We start from the raw sequence: 17,266 nt of genomic DNA on the forward strand, positions 1-17,266 counted from the left end.
GGATTCGTCTGATGTGACCGTATGTGGTCATCTTTGGTAGGAAGCAGATAAGACTTCCGTTCTAAATATCGGGGTTATGAGATCATAACATCCCTCCCTTCTTAAAGTAATTCACTAATATTTGAATTTAGTGAATTTGAATTGAATTTAATCTTTGTTCGGCTGTCATAGGCGAACTTTCATCATCTAGAATTTCTACGTTACTTGATTCTAAATTATTTCTTTTCTTGAAGTGTATATCGAATCTGGACTTATTTTTACAATATGTTTTAGCTATGTATCCTTTAAGCATAAAGGTTATAATTATACTTATGATTATAATTATTGTTAAGGATATATATAAAAGTACATGTGAATGTTTCACAATGATTGGTTGATTTTGATAATCTTCCAATTTGTCGTTGAATTTTTCCAGTTTATTTATTGTATTCATTGAATTTGAAAGTTCAACATTTTCTAGTTCAATAGGATCTACGTTATATAAGGAGCTGTTAAAGTCTTTAAGTAGACAACATTTATCGTTAATGATGTTAATATTTGAGTATGGATTCTCATAATCTACTTGTAATTGATCATTAGATGAGATTTTTATAAGTCCATTATAAGTTTTACAATTCTTGTCTAAACTTAACATTCCTGTATGTATCAATTCTACAAATTTACTGATTTTATCTTTACATTCTATTTTAATTCTGGCATTTTCAGATAAGGTATATAACCATCTGTTAGCTGTGAGCTTTTGCCAAAGGTTTATTTTTCCTTTTATATTTCTAGTTCTGCAAGATTCTGGAATAATTCTTACATTATTGATTAGTAGACTGGGTTCACATTCATTATTTTGATGGACTGACAACAGATTCAGTTCCGTGCATACATATTTTTCGTTACTTATAATCTTACATTTTTCCTTTATTATGTCAAACATGGCATAAGTTAGTTCGTCTTTTGACTTTATTATATAATTCTTATTTGGTAGTATTAGTGAGTAGATGTCAGTATGATCATCGTGTGGAATTGGTAGTGGATACATTTTGTAAAGTTTGTATTCGTTTGAAGTTACTAGTGGTATTTTTAGTAAATATATTATTTTTCCATAAGTGGAATATACTATCAATTCTCCTATGTCCATTAACGTATGTGAGGTTTCATATCTAAGTGGTAATGGCAATTCATATCCACTGGGTATCACTTTTGATTTATCTTCTAATTCTTTATATAAGGTTGCTGGTGATAATATGTCTGGGTGTAATATTTGCTGTTTTGCGAAAAGAATGGAGTAAATTATTGTCTCTATTCTATCTCTTAATCTATCTAGATTTAAAGTTAATAATTCCGTTTATTCCCTATAAACTGAGTTCATTTCGGTAAAGTCTATTTCTAATTTAGTTTTATTTAATAGTAAATCTATTTTATTTAATCCTATATTCAGGAGTTTTTCATTATTATTAAGGTTAACAATTGTTTTGTTAAAGCTATTTATTGCGTCTTCTGTGACGTGTATCTGACCTTTCATAAGTTCTATTATGTGGGTCTCGTCTTGGTTTATTTTATCGATTGATTCGTCATAGTATTTAGCGTCTTCTGCATCTAAGGTTCCGAATACGGTTTTCAATACTGTACCTATTCCGTCTATAAGTCCTCGCTTGGTACGTTTTCTTGATACTAAATAAGTTATATCTTGGTATTTATTCTTGATTTCTTCATATAATGATTCTAAAGGATTAAGGTGTTTATTACATCCTACTTTTCTAATATTTTTTCTAATAAATTGACATTTCGTTGAAAGATTTGTAAGTCCTTCGCGTATTTGATCTAATTCAAGTTGAATAATAGTTGTATTAATATATGTTAGTACGTTCCAGCTTTCTTCGCTTATTTTGATCGTTCCGATTTGATTGAAGTAAAGGCCGCTGCCTTTTGGAATGGTAGTGATGTTTTGTGAGGATGCGAGTCTGGTGGTTAGGATGAGCAATCTGAAATATTTTATCCATAGAATGGTTTTATAATGTTTTTATGAACGCGTTTCAATCGGTTATTTTCGATTCGAATGGTGATGGTTTGATTATTATGTATTTCAGTAATGCGATATGGACCTTTCCAGTTCGCAGTCAGCTTCTTGTTTAATGAACGTGGTATAATATTCATTTTTAACAGTATTAAGTCATTCACTTCGTAATTGTAGTCGTGAATGTTCTTATCGTAATTTCTTTTAGCTTGTATCTTGGCGCGAATTATGTTTTCTCGTGCAAGATTTCTTATTTTTGCTAATCTGAATTTTAACGTATTTATATATGTTCCATATGTTACGTCTGGTTCTAATTCATTCAGTGAACTAGGTAGTATTGGCGTATGTCCGAATACTAGTTCGTAAGGTGTGAATTTAGTTGCGGTATGTTGTGTTGTATTATAACACAGCATTGCGAATGTTAATAATTCGTCCCAATTGGTATGAGTATTGTTTACAAAGTTTGTTAAATAATCTTTAAGAGTTGAATGGGATCTTTCTAAGGCTCCATTAGTTTGTGGATGGTATGCCGTAGTTTTCAAATGTTTTATTTTTAATAATTTTGTAAGTTCTTTCGTGATGTTACTTGTAAATTGAGTTCCTAAATCCGTAAGTAATGATTTCGGTATTCCGTAATGTGAGAAATGTGTGATAAGGTTAATTGCGATTGTTTCTGAATTTGTTATTTTTATCGCGTACGCTTGAGAATATTTTGTCAAGTCATCTTGTACAGTTAGAATATATTTATTTCCCTTTTCGGTTTCGTTTAATGGTCCTACAATGTCTATGGCTATTCTTTCAAATGCCGTCGTTGATGTAGTGGTAATTTCCATTGGTGCCTTGTATTTATATCAGTTTTGTTTTTCTGACAATCAATACAGTTTTTTATATAATTTAATATGTCGTCTTTCATATTGATCCAAATATATTTAGTTTTTATTCTAGCTAAGGTTTTCATCAATCCTGTATGTCCTGCTGTTGGAGAATTATGATTTTCCTTTAAGATGATTGGTATTTGGCTAGATGTTGGAGTTATTAATTTATTATGACATATTAGTATTTTTATGTTTGTATCTTTAAATATGAATTCAATCATGAGTTTTATTTTAGCAGTTGACATAGTGTCATATTGATTTTGGAAATTTGCTATTGCTAATTGGTCAATGTTAAATTCGATTAATTTAATTTTTAAATTAACTAACGTTTCGAATATTATCTTAGTTTCGGTTTTATCGAAATAGTGAACTTTAGTGAAACAGTGAAAGTATTTCCTTTTAAAATCTTTTGATTCTGTTAGTATCACATCTTTTAATTGTTTTTCTCTTTCTGATAACATTTCTTGACTGGATAAGTCTTCTAATATGGATAAACAATAAGGGTTGTTTTCATCAAGGTCTAATGATGTTGGATACGCAATATTTATATTGGTTAATAAGTATCCGTTCGTTTCCGTAACGTTTTCGGTTGTTCCTAGTTTTATTGTTCTCATAAAGTTTTTAAAGTTAATTTCGCTAGAAGAATCTATCTCTTGTTCGTTATCTGAAGGTTGGTAATTTAATTGAATATCTGGTTCTTCATCGAACAGGTTTTCGTTGAAGTCCATGGTTTCTTCGTCAAGATCGTCTCTTGTCCGAATTAGTTCGTCTATATCAGGCGTTCTGATAGGTGATAAAAGTTCTGAGTCGTTTATCAAGTCGTAAGTTATTGGATTTACGTTAATTGGTTTTATATATAATTGTATATTTATTTCCGAGTCTCTAAATACGTATTGTATCATTTGTTTAATTCGTTTCCATGTTAAATTATCTTCTCCACTAGCAAGTTTTGGTATAGCTAGGGTTTTGATTTTATCTTCCTTTAAAAGATCTCTAAGGTTTTTAAGCGTTTGAAAGACATTTTCATATGTCGGTTTGTCAAAGTATTTTGCTTTCGTTACTAAATGATAAATTATTTTATTCTCGAATTTTGAATGTAATATATCCGTTATATCTCGTCTCGTATTAATTAATTCATTATAGTTTTTTATTATTCCTTTTATTTCTTCTGCAATGCCTTTAGACATTTTCAGATCTTTAGAAACGCAGTGTGCAATATTACTGTCGCTTTCTAATAATGATTTCTGTATTTCCTGCATTTTTAAATTGAGTTTAGTGTGATCATATCGTAAAAATGATTCATAGCTTTCATTTTTGATTCTAGATAAGAAGTCTGCGTTACAGTTAATTCTTCCTTCTTTATACTGAATATCATAATCATATTCCTCTAGTCTGAGTCTCCATCTAATAAATTTAGATGTACCGGGCTTTTGCATTTCGAATAGATATCTTAAGGGTCTGTGATCGGTATAGATAGTAAACTTCCTGCCGTACAGATATGGTCTATAATGTTCTACTCCCCAAATTATAGCTAATAGTTCTTTTTCTATAGTACTATAATTAATCTCTGCCTTGTTGAGAGTTCTAGAGCCGTAAGAGATTGGTAAGTCTTTTCCTGATTTTCCTTGGCTTAATACTGCGCCTATTGCATAGTCTGATGCGTCAGTAGTCAATATAAATTGTTGGGTAAAATCTGGGTATTGTAATATTGGAGTTGAGGTTAATTGTTCTTTAAGAGTGTCAAATGCATTTTGCTGTTCATGACCCCAATTAAATATTGTATCCTTTTTTAACAAGGTTGTTAAAGGTTTAATGGTTTTACTAAAATCTTTTATGAATTTACGATAATAACTAGCTAATCCCATGAATGATTTGATTTCCTTTGGTGTCCTAGGTTCTTGGCATTCCTTGATGCACCTAATCTTGTCTGGGTTGGGTAATACTCCCTTATCAGTTATTATATGGCCTAGATAAGCTACCTCTGTTCGTAAGAATTCGCACTTATCTGGTTGTAATTTTAGGTTATTTTTCGCAAGTTTGTCGAATACCTTTTCTAGTTTTATGTTATGTTCCTTAAGCGTGGTTGCATATATAACGATGTCATCTAAATAGACAAAGCAACTCGTACCGTTAAGTCCGCTTAATATGTTATTCATCAGCCTTTGAAAAGTGGCTGGTGCATTCTTAAGGCCGAATGGCATACGATGATATTCGTAGTGTCCATTGGGTGTAGAGAACGCGGTTTTTATAATGTCTTTTGAATCTACTTTGATTTGATGGAATCCGTTTGCTAAATCTAAAGTGGTAAAATATTTACTTTTTCCTAGTTGGTCAAGTATTTCATTTATGTTTGGAAGAGGATATGCATCTCCTATAGTGATGTTATTTAATTGTCGATAGTCGATAACTATTCTCCATTTCTCTTGTCCTGAGGCGTCTTTCTTTTTGGGTACGACCCATAAAGGCGAGGACCAAGGAGAAGTTGAAGGTTTGATTATGTTTTCGTTCAACATTTTCTCGATCTGATCGTTTACTTCTTTTTTATGAACTTCTGGATACCTATATGATTTATTATGTATTGGTTTATCCGAGTTAGTTATGATTTTATGTTCTATGCAATCCATAGATGTTAATTTATCTCCCGTCAAATGAAATATATAATGATATTTTTCGCAAAGTGATATTAATGACATTTTTTCTTCTGGATTCAAGTGATCCATTCTAATAGTTTTGTTCAATAATTCTTTTCTATCTTCGATTTTAGATCTATTGTCTCTATCTAATTTATATACTTCTTTATTCATTGGATTTAATTTTATTTCCAATGTTTCTAGCGTAATACTTTTTTCCGTTAGATTTAAAATTGTGCATAAAGCTTTAGAGTTTTTATTTACTTTAACTATGGCTTTAGCGAGATATACTCCTGGTATATTTAATTCTTGTTCGACAATGCCTTCCTCTATTTCAGGGTTAAGTACATTGATTTCTATTAAAGTTTCTGTTCTTGGTTTTAAAATATTAATATGATTTTCGTTATCATAATTTTCATTTACAGAATTATTATTTTCATTTAAATTGTTATAATTGTTATTTTCATTTAGATTGTTATAATTGTTATTTTCATTTAGAGGACTTTTATGTTTCAATTTTATTTTTAGGCCGTTGTTTAAAATCAATAGATTATTCGCGTAATCTAAGGTTGCCTTCTCTTTTTCTAAGAGATCTCCTCCGATTATCCCGTCATAATCGAGGTTTAAACTATCATCATCTTGGATGACTTGAAACTTATTACTGAGCCGATAACCATCAATATTGAGGTTAATAAAAATACTTCCAAGGGCTTTGATCGTGGAATCACCGGATATTCCGTTTAGATGTATATTTTCGTCTATCAACGAAACAGTTTCATCTATGCAATAATCTTTTATTAAAGATATTCCTGCCCCAGTGTCGACAAGGAATGATCTCGAGATGTAGTCATCTCCTTTCGGTATACTAAGTCGAAGGATTTTCATGTTTCCCAGACTGTAGTCACCTAGATGGTAGATTATTGGATCTAAAGCAAATCGGTTGAGTCGATCCGAGCATCGACCGATTGCCGCCCGTTTTTTGATCTATTGATCATGTGGAGATGCGTCTTTTGCGCATTCCGATTGAAGTTTTGCTGCGGATTACGATCTTTGTCGTCCCGTCTTACGAATTTATTTTGAGGACGCACGGGAGCGTTGGTTCCCCAATTAAAATTACTTATGGGTCGCTCTACGGCGTTGCCCTGATTGGCTCTCTTATAACACTTATCGATTAAGTGTCCTTCCTTTTTGCAAAATTTGCATACTTTTTTAGTTGCCTCGTATGTGTTAATGTTTAAATTCTTAAATTTACTAGTAAAATCGCGATTATTCCGATTTACGTTTCCCGATTTTTTATAACAATTATTAGCCGTGTGGCCATCTTTATTGCAGATGCCACATCGTTTTCTGGTAAAATCTTGAAGCTTGTTTATCCTTTCTTCTTCAAGCGCTATGTTTATTGCTTGGTTTAAGGTCTTTGGGTTTCTTGCTCTAAGAATTGTAGCTAATGAGCTATGTATTCCGAAGTTAAATACTTGAAGACTAAGTTCTTCGATGCTTTCTATCTTGCCTTTTGCCATTTCCGTCGTGGCCGTTTGTTTTATGCAAACTAGGCAATCTTTAACGCAGGTTTCAATCCTGTTAACGTAAGATGCTACTTTCTCACTGGCTCCTTGTTTTGTTTGTTGGAGTTCCATGAGCAATTGCGCGTAATGTTTCCTTTCGCCGAAATTCCTCCGTAGGATTTCTTTAAGTTCGTTCCATGATTTTATATCATGATTTGCACATACTATTGCCGCTTTATCTATTAATGATGCTAAGATATATTTAAATAGTGTTTCTGTTTGAGACGGACTAGCCATTAAAAGAGTTCTATCGCAATTTGTCAAGAAGATTTCGAGCGTGTCCCTATCTCCATTGTATGACGTTATGAACTTGAATAATATTGTTAAAGATATTTCACCTAATGTGAATTTTGTTAATGCTTCTGATACCTCTGGTATTGGACTTTCACCTGAAGTTCCAACCATTTTGAGTTTAATTAATTGATTAATTGCAAAGTTTAAGAAGTGAGTTTAATAATTTGTTATAATTTTCCTTTGCAATGAGATTACCTTTCGTGTGTAGTGTGTGTTTGTGTATTTGTGTATTTGTGTGTGTGTGTGTGTGTGTGATTACAGTGTTCGTACAATTTTATGGTTAGTATTTATAATAAAGACCTACATTAAAATCTTCATCGTGGTTGTTGTACTGCTGTAATGTGTAGAAGAAGAATTCTCTCTCTCTCTCTCGTGATGTGAAGTGAAGTAAGGTGAAGTGATGCTGTTAATGTTGTAGATGTAGTAGTCGTAGTCGTCGTCGTAGTCGTGGAGTCTTGGCTTCCTTGAAGAACGAAGTTCACCACCTTGCGCGATCCGCGAAGATGTTGGTTGCCAGGATTTGAATCCGTCGATGTGTCTTGGGTGATACTGTTCCAACGTGTCGATTGAGCACGGCGTTACGTGAACGCGATTCACGAATGAATATCTGGGTGAGATGAGTCTCTTCCAGCGAAGCAATATCTTGACAATGACTTTTCCAAGTTTGTAGACTTAATTGACGTAGAAATTCTTTTGAGATGGAGTTTCTATTTGACTGTCTTCTGTGTGAGGTTTTCCTTTAGGAATCCCACCACGCTGCCACCATTTTATGTTATGTCCTGACGGACTGGAGACACAAAAAAATGATATCTGATTCACAAGCAGATCAATGTTTGATCTACGAGCAAACCAGATAAACACTTTAATGTTTCCGTTAATAAAAGTCACTTTGTTTTTCTTATTAGTTTAGAATTTATTGTATTCTTTATAATGTTTACAATATTAGCCTAAGAGATTTTATAGGCACCCTTTTACTAAAAGGTCCAGATCACTTCGATGATTTTATGTTTAAGTTTATGAGCGCTAGTTTTAACAAAGGGTTTTACAAGGTTTTCACTAGGCTTTTCACAAGAGTTCACAAGAGTTTCACAAGGGTTTCACAAGGGTTTTCACAAGGGTTTTCACAAGGGTTTTCACTGAGTTGAGTAGAGAAGTAAAGCACAGTTATACGTAGTGTTGTTCAGGATAATCTGCCTTATCGAGGTTTGGGTATCCCCTTTTATACTAAAGAGATGACGTTATTGCTTATGTTATCTTATCGAATATGGTTTCCGTTTTCATTGCTTAGATACGGATTCGTCTGATGTGACCGTATGTGGTCATCTTTGGTAGGAAGCAGATAAGACTTCCGTTCTAAATATCGGGGTTATGAGATCATAACAACATATATGTAAGATAAATCAATTATTTGTGAGTTATTCAAAAATACGTTATAAAAATGAAATAAAATCGACTATCATCAATCATATTAGTTTTCTTATATATACATATGTATGAAGATATGTGTATGACTTTGTATTTGTATTTTTTTTATCATGACGGACTTTTATTATTAAAATTATGAAAAAATGATATTATCCGTTGAAAAATTGAAGTTCACAAAAATATGCATGGTATAAAATAGACGAAGAAAGCATTGTTATTTGTTAAGAATAACGCTTCCATATTTGATGTATTCTTCGAATCCATTATAAAGATAAAGAAAATTTTCATATTTATATATAGGTAAATATGTATCTATATATGTATAATTAAAAAGGAACACTGCAAAACAAACATTTTCAATATATGGATTTAAAGATTTATTATACAACGTACGCACAGAATAAACGAATGTATGTACATATGTAGTACTGAATTTGAGCATGAAAAAAATAGGTCACATGGAACAATGGGAAGAAATGCGCAAAGAAATACAAATACGATGAAAATATTATATTGGTACATACATACATATGTATGTACATGTATAACAAGCGTCTATTTACTTGCGATGAAATGGGACTTACAATACAATATAATATTTTGGCGTCCAATTCCAAACATAATATATAATTTCAGAGAGTGAAAAGGTTATCTACCTACGCGCAAAATAATATATACTTTGTATATAAATCAAAGTAACGAGGGTTCAAGATTTACAAACACTTGAAGACATTCTAGGATCCCTAGGCATATGTATTTACATACTTATTATTTTGGAAAATTAGGCAGTAGACAGGAAAATACGCTATTTATATTGGTTTGAAAGATACCTCAGATATAATGGAGGGTATACAAGGCTTTGCGCAGTGCAAACATATTTTCTTTATTTTTAAAATGTATATTTAATTATGATGACATTTCGGATTTTACTCCTGAGTTTATAAAACATATATAAATTTATAAATTTGAAATTATTTTCAAATAGAAGAAAGGATGGTTTTGCCAATTTGATGAAGAACAGTTTCAACAATGAAATCGGATAAATCGGCAAATGCTGATAGGAAACCATTGACTTGGATTCACAAATCTCCAAATCTGACCAGCAGCACTGCAAAAATACTCCGAATAAGTTATCTTCAATCGAGGTCAAGCCAGGGCTTGCATCCGGGAACGACCGAGCTATAATGTAACATTTCTTAATCGTATGAGTATTTTAAATTAACCAGCAGAATAGACTGTAGTTTATTTTTATTTTTATTTCATTACATTTTATACCAGGAAGGCCTTACGGGTAAACTCCAATGCGCCTTCCTAGCCAATTACAAACAATACAGCATTTTCTTATACAAGTCACTGAATTACGAGACACTGAAAACTCGCGAATTAACGAGATATCTATGAATTGTACATACATTTTACTGTACATTAATCATACTGAAATAGTGGTGACATAGTAGGTACGAAGGATTTTTAGCAAATTTTTAATCGGGAACTGTTTCAACAATGAAATCAGAGTAAATTGGCAAACTCTAATAGGAAAAAATCGACCTGGAGTCACAAATATCCAGGTCTGACCAGCAACACTACAGATATACTCGGATAAATTCTTTTCAATTGAGGTGAGCTCATGGGATCGAATCCGGCGCCTCTCGATGCTAGGCAGAAGCTTAACGACCAAGCTATGCTGCTGGCTTTGAACAGAGTGGTCACGCGTTCAAATCCCACTGATTTCTGCTGCCCAGACCTTGGATTTGTGACTCCAGGTCAATCGTTTCCTATCAGAGTTTGTCAATTTATCTGATTTTCATTGAAACGGTTCCAAAAAATTTGGCAACCTTACCCATTTTCTGGCAAATCTCAAATTTTCAGCAATCTTGAATTTCGCTGAATTGTATAAAATGCTGCAAATTTACAAATTTGACCATAAACGCCTCTAAAGGTGTTAATTGATATGTAAATATTTACTTTGTATAATACTAATATTTGAATTAAATGTACAATGTTTCTGGCCAGGAAGGCGCATTGGGGTTTACCTGTTAGGACTTTCTGGTATATCTCTATGTAAAAATAAAATAAAACAATGAAAACCCCTGTCAACAGCATCTATGGAAAAAATAGACTAATAGGATAATGATCGAAAAATGAACTACGCTCAAAAAAGCCCGCGTGGCTACCACTGTCCTACTGCCTAGTAATCTGGAACGGTTTATATATATAAATCGCTCGTCGAATTGGTAATGCTCAAAAGGATGTCCAGTTTAAAACGGATATCCATCGAAGCGAATATGTAACGGCAAAGCGAGTACTCGTGGAATTCAAATCGGGAATGTTTGTATCGCAGTAAATTAAGACATTCATTCGGATGGGATTCGGTCGGTACAAGGAGATTAGACTTGGGAACGCATTGAGATAAATCCTCGTAGGTAAAGCCGTATCGATCGCCGAGAGAGTGAAAAAGATTTCGCAGCCGCGAATGATTGAAATATATTTAAAAGCATTATGGGAAATAGAGGCAAGTACGAATCGATTACAATAAAAGGTTGAAAGCTTTCTAGAAGATTACGGCTCTGTGTAGGGAAACCATTTACACTAATGCATACGAATCGGCACAAAGGAGGCATATAAAAAATATATTGATACACAAATAATCCGCATGTTCGTATTGGGATATGTACAGACGTGTCCTTTCAATTGTACATATATTTTGATTGATTTGATTATTTTTCAGTATAAGTGATTCCTTGAAACGCACCATGAAAAGTCTCATGTGAAAGACGGCAACATAATTTATCGAATTATTAACACTTTTTGTTATTTTTTAACAGAAAATTATATTGGAATTGGAAGCTGAGTCAAATACATATATAATCGATTAAATTATTAAATAAAAATATGAGTTTTTCTTAATGTAAGGTATACAAGTGGGTGAAGTATCCATTACACACAGTATCTATACATAATTTCTTGAATTATCATATTTCTTGAGAGTTAATACAATTTTTAATTGGACGCATCAAACTAAGAGATTAAAAATAAGGGAAACTTCCAAAATTCAGAACAATAAGCCGAAATTCCTACTGTAAATCCTTTGAAATATCAATGGGCAATATATTACATTCCGCGCAAAGCGAAGAGCAACATTTATAAACGACATTTAACAACGTATATTTTAAAAACGACCTATACCAATTTAAAAAATAAAAAATAAATAGTTTTTGAATTGCTTTTTCTCACTTATTGATTTAATCTTACAGAAGGGGTTCATAAGGAAGTACCCGAAAAAAAAAAAAAAACTTGAATATTCACAAATTTTGATCTACATTGGTCTCGGTGTTAAATTACATCTGGACGGGGACCCTCTGCTACATACATATTTCCGTTAGGACTTCTAATCGGAGGATAACTCTTTCTTCGATGATTTTTTTTATATACATGAGAGTTGATGATCCCATCTAGCATGATAAAGGGCGAAAACACACTGAATGTTGCGGGGTACGTACCACTCAGTGGTTTTTTTTAGATACACTTTAACATGCGAAAAAAACGCAGCACCCCTAGCCTATATGCATGGTACACAGCCCCAAAAATCACTCCCTTTTACAATGCTTTTACAACCTTTGGCACCTTCTGGCTCCGGTGACTACATCACCATTCAGTGTAATTGCCCCCACACCATAACATCATGGCGAAGTTTAACAGTCTTAACACATTTAATTTACATATATGGACTATTCTGAGACTTTTTCCTGACTCTTCAATATACTCCTCTCTAATTTGTGATGCAGTTTTAAATCCACTTTGTAGCGAGATTTGTTTCGAAATTCACTCGCTTCGAAAAGTCCTATTTTTCCTCATTTGGCAGGTTCTAGGTCTTTTGTTATTTTAAAGTTTTTAAAAAATCTACTTATTTTAGAATATTATAATACATCTCATTCGTCAGGAAATTTCTCTGAAGGAATGGATTCCTGTCACAGAGCTACGATTTTTGCCTTTACGGCGATCGACAAAAATCCATATTTTTACTAATTAACGCAATTACTCAAATAAGATACGCACCGCAGGCAAGCCAGAGAAACTGACTTCAAAAGTTTTTTTGACTTAAAGGTGGGATTTTGGTGAAAACAACTGTAAGATTTTTAAAAGATAACTAAGAAAGCAGGACGAAATCGGGAGAACAATGAAGAGTTTCGGTCAAGTAGATGCCTGATGCGCTTCGCTTTGCGCGGGGTGTGCTAGTTAAGAATAAAAATTATCACAATTTTCCAATTTCCAATACATATATGTGCATTTGAGCCTTTGAAAGAGAAATATATTTCACATTTAACAGCTTTCTTTGTTGACTTAAATATAAAACAAAAAAAAATTATACAAGATACATCATATGAATGAAACATACGGATTTGATTATTAAATGAATATTATTATCCAATTTGGAAGCTATTGAAGGGTTTCTCAGTGGATAATGCGGTAATAAGGGACTAATTTCGCTACATCGGAAAGTCTTTGCTTGAGAAATTACCCCGCTATATACATAGTCTTTGAAAATTAAACAAATCTTGTTTAAGGGGTGAAGAGTGGATATTTAACGAGCTACAGGGAGGAATGCTTCCTGGGAATGTGATGTTTGGTGTTTGATCAACTTGAAAGGGATCGCACACTTTGAGCTATGGTAAGTCAAGTAACCCATTATCTGATACAACGACGATTAAATGCGCGAAAATAACAGGATCGATTAAATATGTGAAAAATTTTACGAAACATTGACAAAAATAATATGGCCGGGAGGAAGCCTTTGAAAAGAATTTGTTTGAGAATTTTATTTTTTTTCTGTATTAAAAATAAAATTTGTTTATACGAATACGAAAATTATCATATTCATGAATTTTAAGGAGAATCTTCCTTTTTTCGGTGCCTACGCAATATTAAGGGTTCGTTGCCGGAAGCCTTTTCACAGAATCAATACTCGAAAGAACGCGTCGAAAGGTTGTTCGCAAAAGATAAACTGAATATTTTAGGTATACTTTAGATATAAGATACTTATTCGGCGGAATTGACTTTTCTTCAGTGAAGTTTTAATGATGGAATTCGACGCGGATTAATAACAAAAAACAAGTATATAAAATACACTGAAGTATCAAAAAGTTCAAAAAGGTAATTAGTCTATTAAGAAAATTGAAAATCCTTTGTTTGTAATCGAAAAAAATAATACTTCTTAAAAACAGAATAAGTGCGCGTTGTTATTCTCTCGGCTGATCAATCCCATGGGAGAGAAAAGGGGCAACATAGGATTCAGGAATACTAAAGAGAGAAAGAACTAGAACAAAGGACTCTTGAGAGAGAATGAGTAAATCAAAAAGGTGGGAATTTACGTAGAGATTTGTTGGAGGAAAAGTATGTACATACATACATATATAAGTACGACAATTTACATAGCTAGAGATATTATGACTAGAGGCCGGATCGCCAAGGTGCCTTTGCTTTGCTAAATGCTTTGTAAAAAAGGTTCGGCAAACTTTTAACAATGCATTTACAACATTTGAACAATAAACGGCACCTTGGTTATCCGGCCTCTAGTTATGAACAGAGATCAGCAGCTGAGATGCCGCTATAAAATAACATAGACCTCTCCATTGTCCGAGAAAGCAGGAGAGCAAAAAAAAAAAAAGGTTGATAATGGAAATTGACAATAGTGAACCATTTTTTTAGCCGTCGAGAATCGTGGCCGCTAAAAATGGTTCAATATTGTCAACCTTTTTTATTCTCTTGCTTTGTAGGACATTAGTAACCGAAAATAGTGAACCATATAGCATCCTGGCCACCAAAGTGTGGTTATGACAGACCTGATAACAGAAAAATCTCTCATATTTGTTTCCGAGTATATATTTTGTCAATCACAACAATCAAAAGCAACTTAAAAAATTATTATTTTGAATAAAAATATCAATAATTTTATTTTACTACCGCCATCTATGTTTAAAACTAAAAACTGGATAGACGTAAGGCACTTTTTCAGAAATTCAAATTTCAAACGCGTCTTACACGATATTTTTGCACTATCGTAATGGCGGAGGATCTATTTACTTACATATATTGATGACCAAAATGAGCAATATGGCAAAGTATGAAAACGATCGGATAAAAGGCAAATTTTTTCCTGAATTGTAATCGTAAGTGAAGTATAAAGGAGTTATGTAAAAACTATAAACGGAAAATTTCGCAAATGGCAATTTCGCGCACGACAATCATTTACAAAAAAATTAAGCAATCAAATCATCGTAATTGTTCGCGTGGGTGTAATTTTCGAGTGCCAGATATTCCGTGATCGAGATTTAAGTGACGTGTGCAAGATTCATGTGCGAAATAGTCACCAATCTTTAAAAAAAACACGCAAATAATGCTGGCACGCCTGATATATCCTATGGCGATCTAGGCCAAAACTCAACCCCTGCAGTGGTTTTGGTGATATTTTATTCTTGTGTTGACATAGATTTGACAGTGATCGATAATGGTAATTCCTATATTTGAAGACATTTCAAAATAATAAGATCGTACGAATTAATAATGAAATTAGACACGCCCGTTCACGGCTGGAGTCAACCTAGGCATACCGTGCCGTACGATTTTGTGTGTCTGCGGCTTAAAGCTTATTACACTCATTCTTCGATTTACGCGTTAGATATGTTCTAGATTTTTCGTTAGGTACTTCGTTTGCTGATCTCTATTCATTATACGGTTTACACGAAAAGAATAAGCTTAGTTTGCAAAACCGCGTAGATTAAGAGACGTATTATATATTGTCATTATAATGTGGGGTCCATTATTTAATAATACTTCTAGTTCACTGCTTGCAGACAAAATTTTATATGATTGGTTACCTTCTAGAAGAGCACGTCTATTTACATATATGTATATATTCTACCAAGTTAAACTAGTCAATTATTAATTGACAAAAATTAATCGAAGGCCAGTTATTGTAACTTGCTTCGGCTCATATAATATATATATATATATATATATATATATATATATATATATATATATATATATATATATATATATATATATATATATATATATATATATATATATATATATATATATATATATATATATATATATATCATATATATATATATATATATATATATATATATATATATATATATATATATATATATATATATATATATATATATGTGTGTATATATATATATATATATATATATATATATATATACATATATATAAATTTGTATGTGTGTAATAATTAAGTCTTTCATAGGGGAGTAAGTATTCGATGGTGGATCGTATATATTATATATTTTCATATACGTATGTATTATAATATAAACAAACTGAATCGAGTTAAATCCTATACAAATATGTACGAATAACTAGCACGAGATACTAACCATACAATATTCGATAAAATGTAAACACGAACGTGACGCATCCCAATATGGAAAATAAACTTTTCATAATGTGACAAGTATGAAATATACAAACGTATATATGTATGTATGTATGTAAGAATATTGGGAGAAATAATAAAAAATAAAATGTGATTATTTGTGAATTGAGACGTCAACTTTGACAACCTGTTTGAAATATATACGTTTATACGGCGTTATTATTCTTGTAGGTATATACATATTTTTCAGCGTCATTACGGGTTTGTTTGTGTGTTTGGAAATTCATTATGATTGAGTCAAATGAAACTGTTGCGAGTCGAGATGGTGTTGTCAACGACAAAATGTAACGGAAATTGGATATTGATTTTGAAGAGGTTCTTCCTTCAGGTGACGAGTCAATTTATCTGTGAAACGAGCTCGACTAGTTGATGTGAAATTTTCGCAAACGGGTCCGAAAAAAATATCAAAAGAAAAATAAGAGACCCTCCACTTCCGCTTCTCTTAACGTTAGGCTAAAATGTAATTCTGAATAAAAAGAAAATGAGGAAATGAGCGATACCTGTGACTCTTCTCTTCTTTGCCGCTTTGGAGTATGAGATGAGAGCTGCCAGGAAGAATACCGATGAAAGCATTTCGGCTCGTCCTACTACTCCTGTCACCTGGAACAACATCGGAAAAAATGTGTTAGAAAAGCTCGACATATGAATATGTATTAAAAATTAAAATATAAATATAATAAAATATTCAAGTCACAATTTTATTATATTTATATCTAGAGAAAGGTAGGACTCATTCCAAAGTAGTTTTCTTGTACATACATATGTAGGTATGTACATATATTAGTTCATTAACACAGATAACCTAAATATAATCTGCTTCAGATGATCGACTTTAGATAGTCTTTAATTAATATTATGTATTAGATGTATTATGAGCATTTATAAGCAATGTAAATAGGTCTTTGAGCTCTTTTTCCGATTATGCTGTAAATTAACATTAGAATAATATAATACTATGATTACTAACAAAATTAAATTAAAATAGTAAAATAGAAAATGAT

General features: G+C 32.3%; 1 protein-coding gene across 1 annotated transcript in view; it reads right to left on the reverse strand.

Annotated features, from left to right (window-relative positions):
- The window catches only part of Tmtc3 (Transmembrane O-mannosyltransferase targeting cadherins 3), a 222,587-nt gene that overhangs the window by 24,338 nt on the left and 180,983 nt on the right, over positions 1-17,266 (reverse strand). Inside the window, exon 4 of the mRNA XM_077436635.1 lies at positions 16,766-16,865. Coding sequence (XP_077292761.1) covers positions 16,766-16,865 — 100 coding nt within the window. The remainder of the gene's footprint in view (positions 1-16,765; positions 16,866-17,266) is intronic.

The sequence above is a fragment of the Arctopsyche grandis genome, chromosome 8 (assembly GCF_051622035.1).
Source record: "Arctopsyche grandis isolate Sample6627 chromosome 8, ASM5162203v2, whole genome shotgun sequence".
Classification (NCBI taxonomy): domain Eukaryota; kingdom Metazoa; phylum Arthropoda; class Insecta; order Trichoptera; family Hydropsychidae; genus Arctopsyche; species Arctopsyche grandis.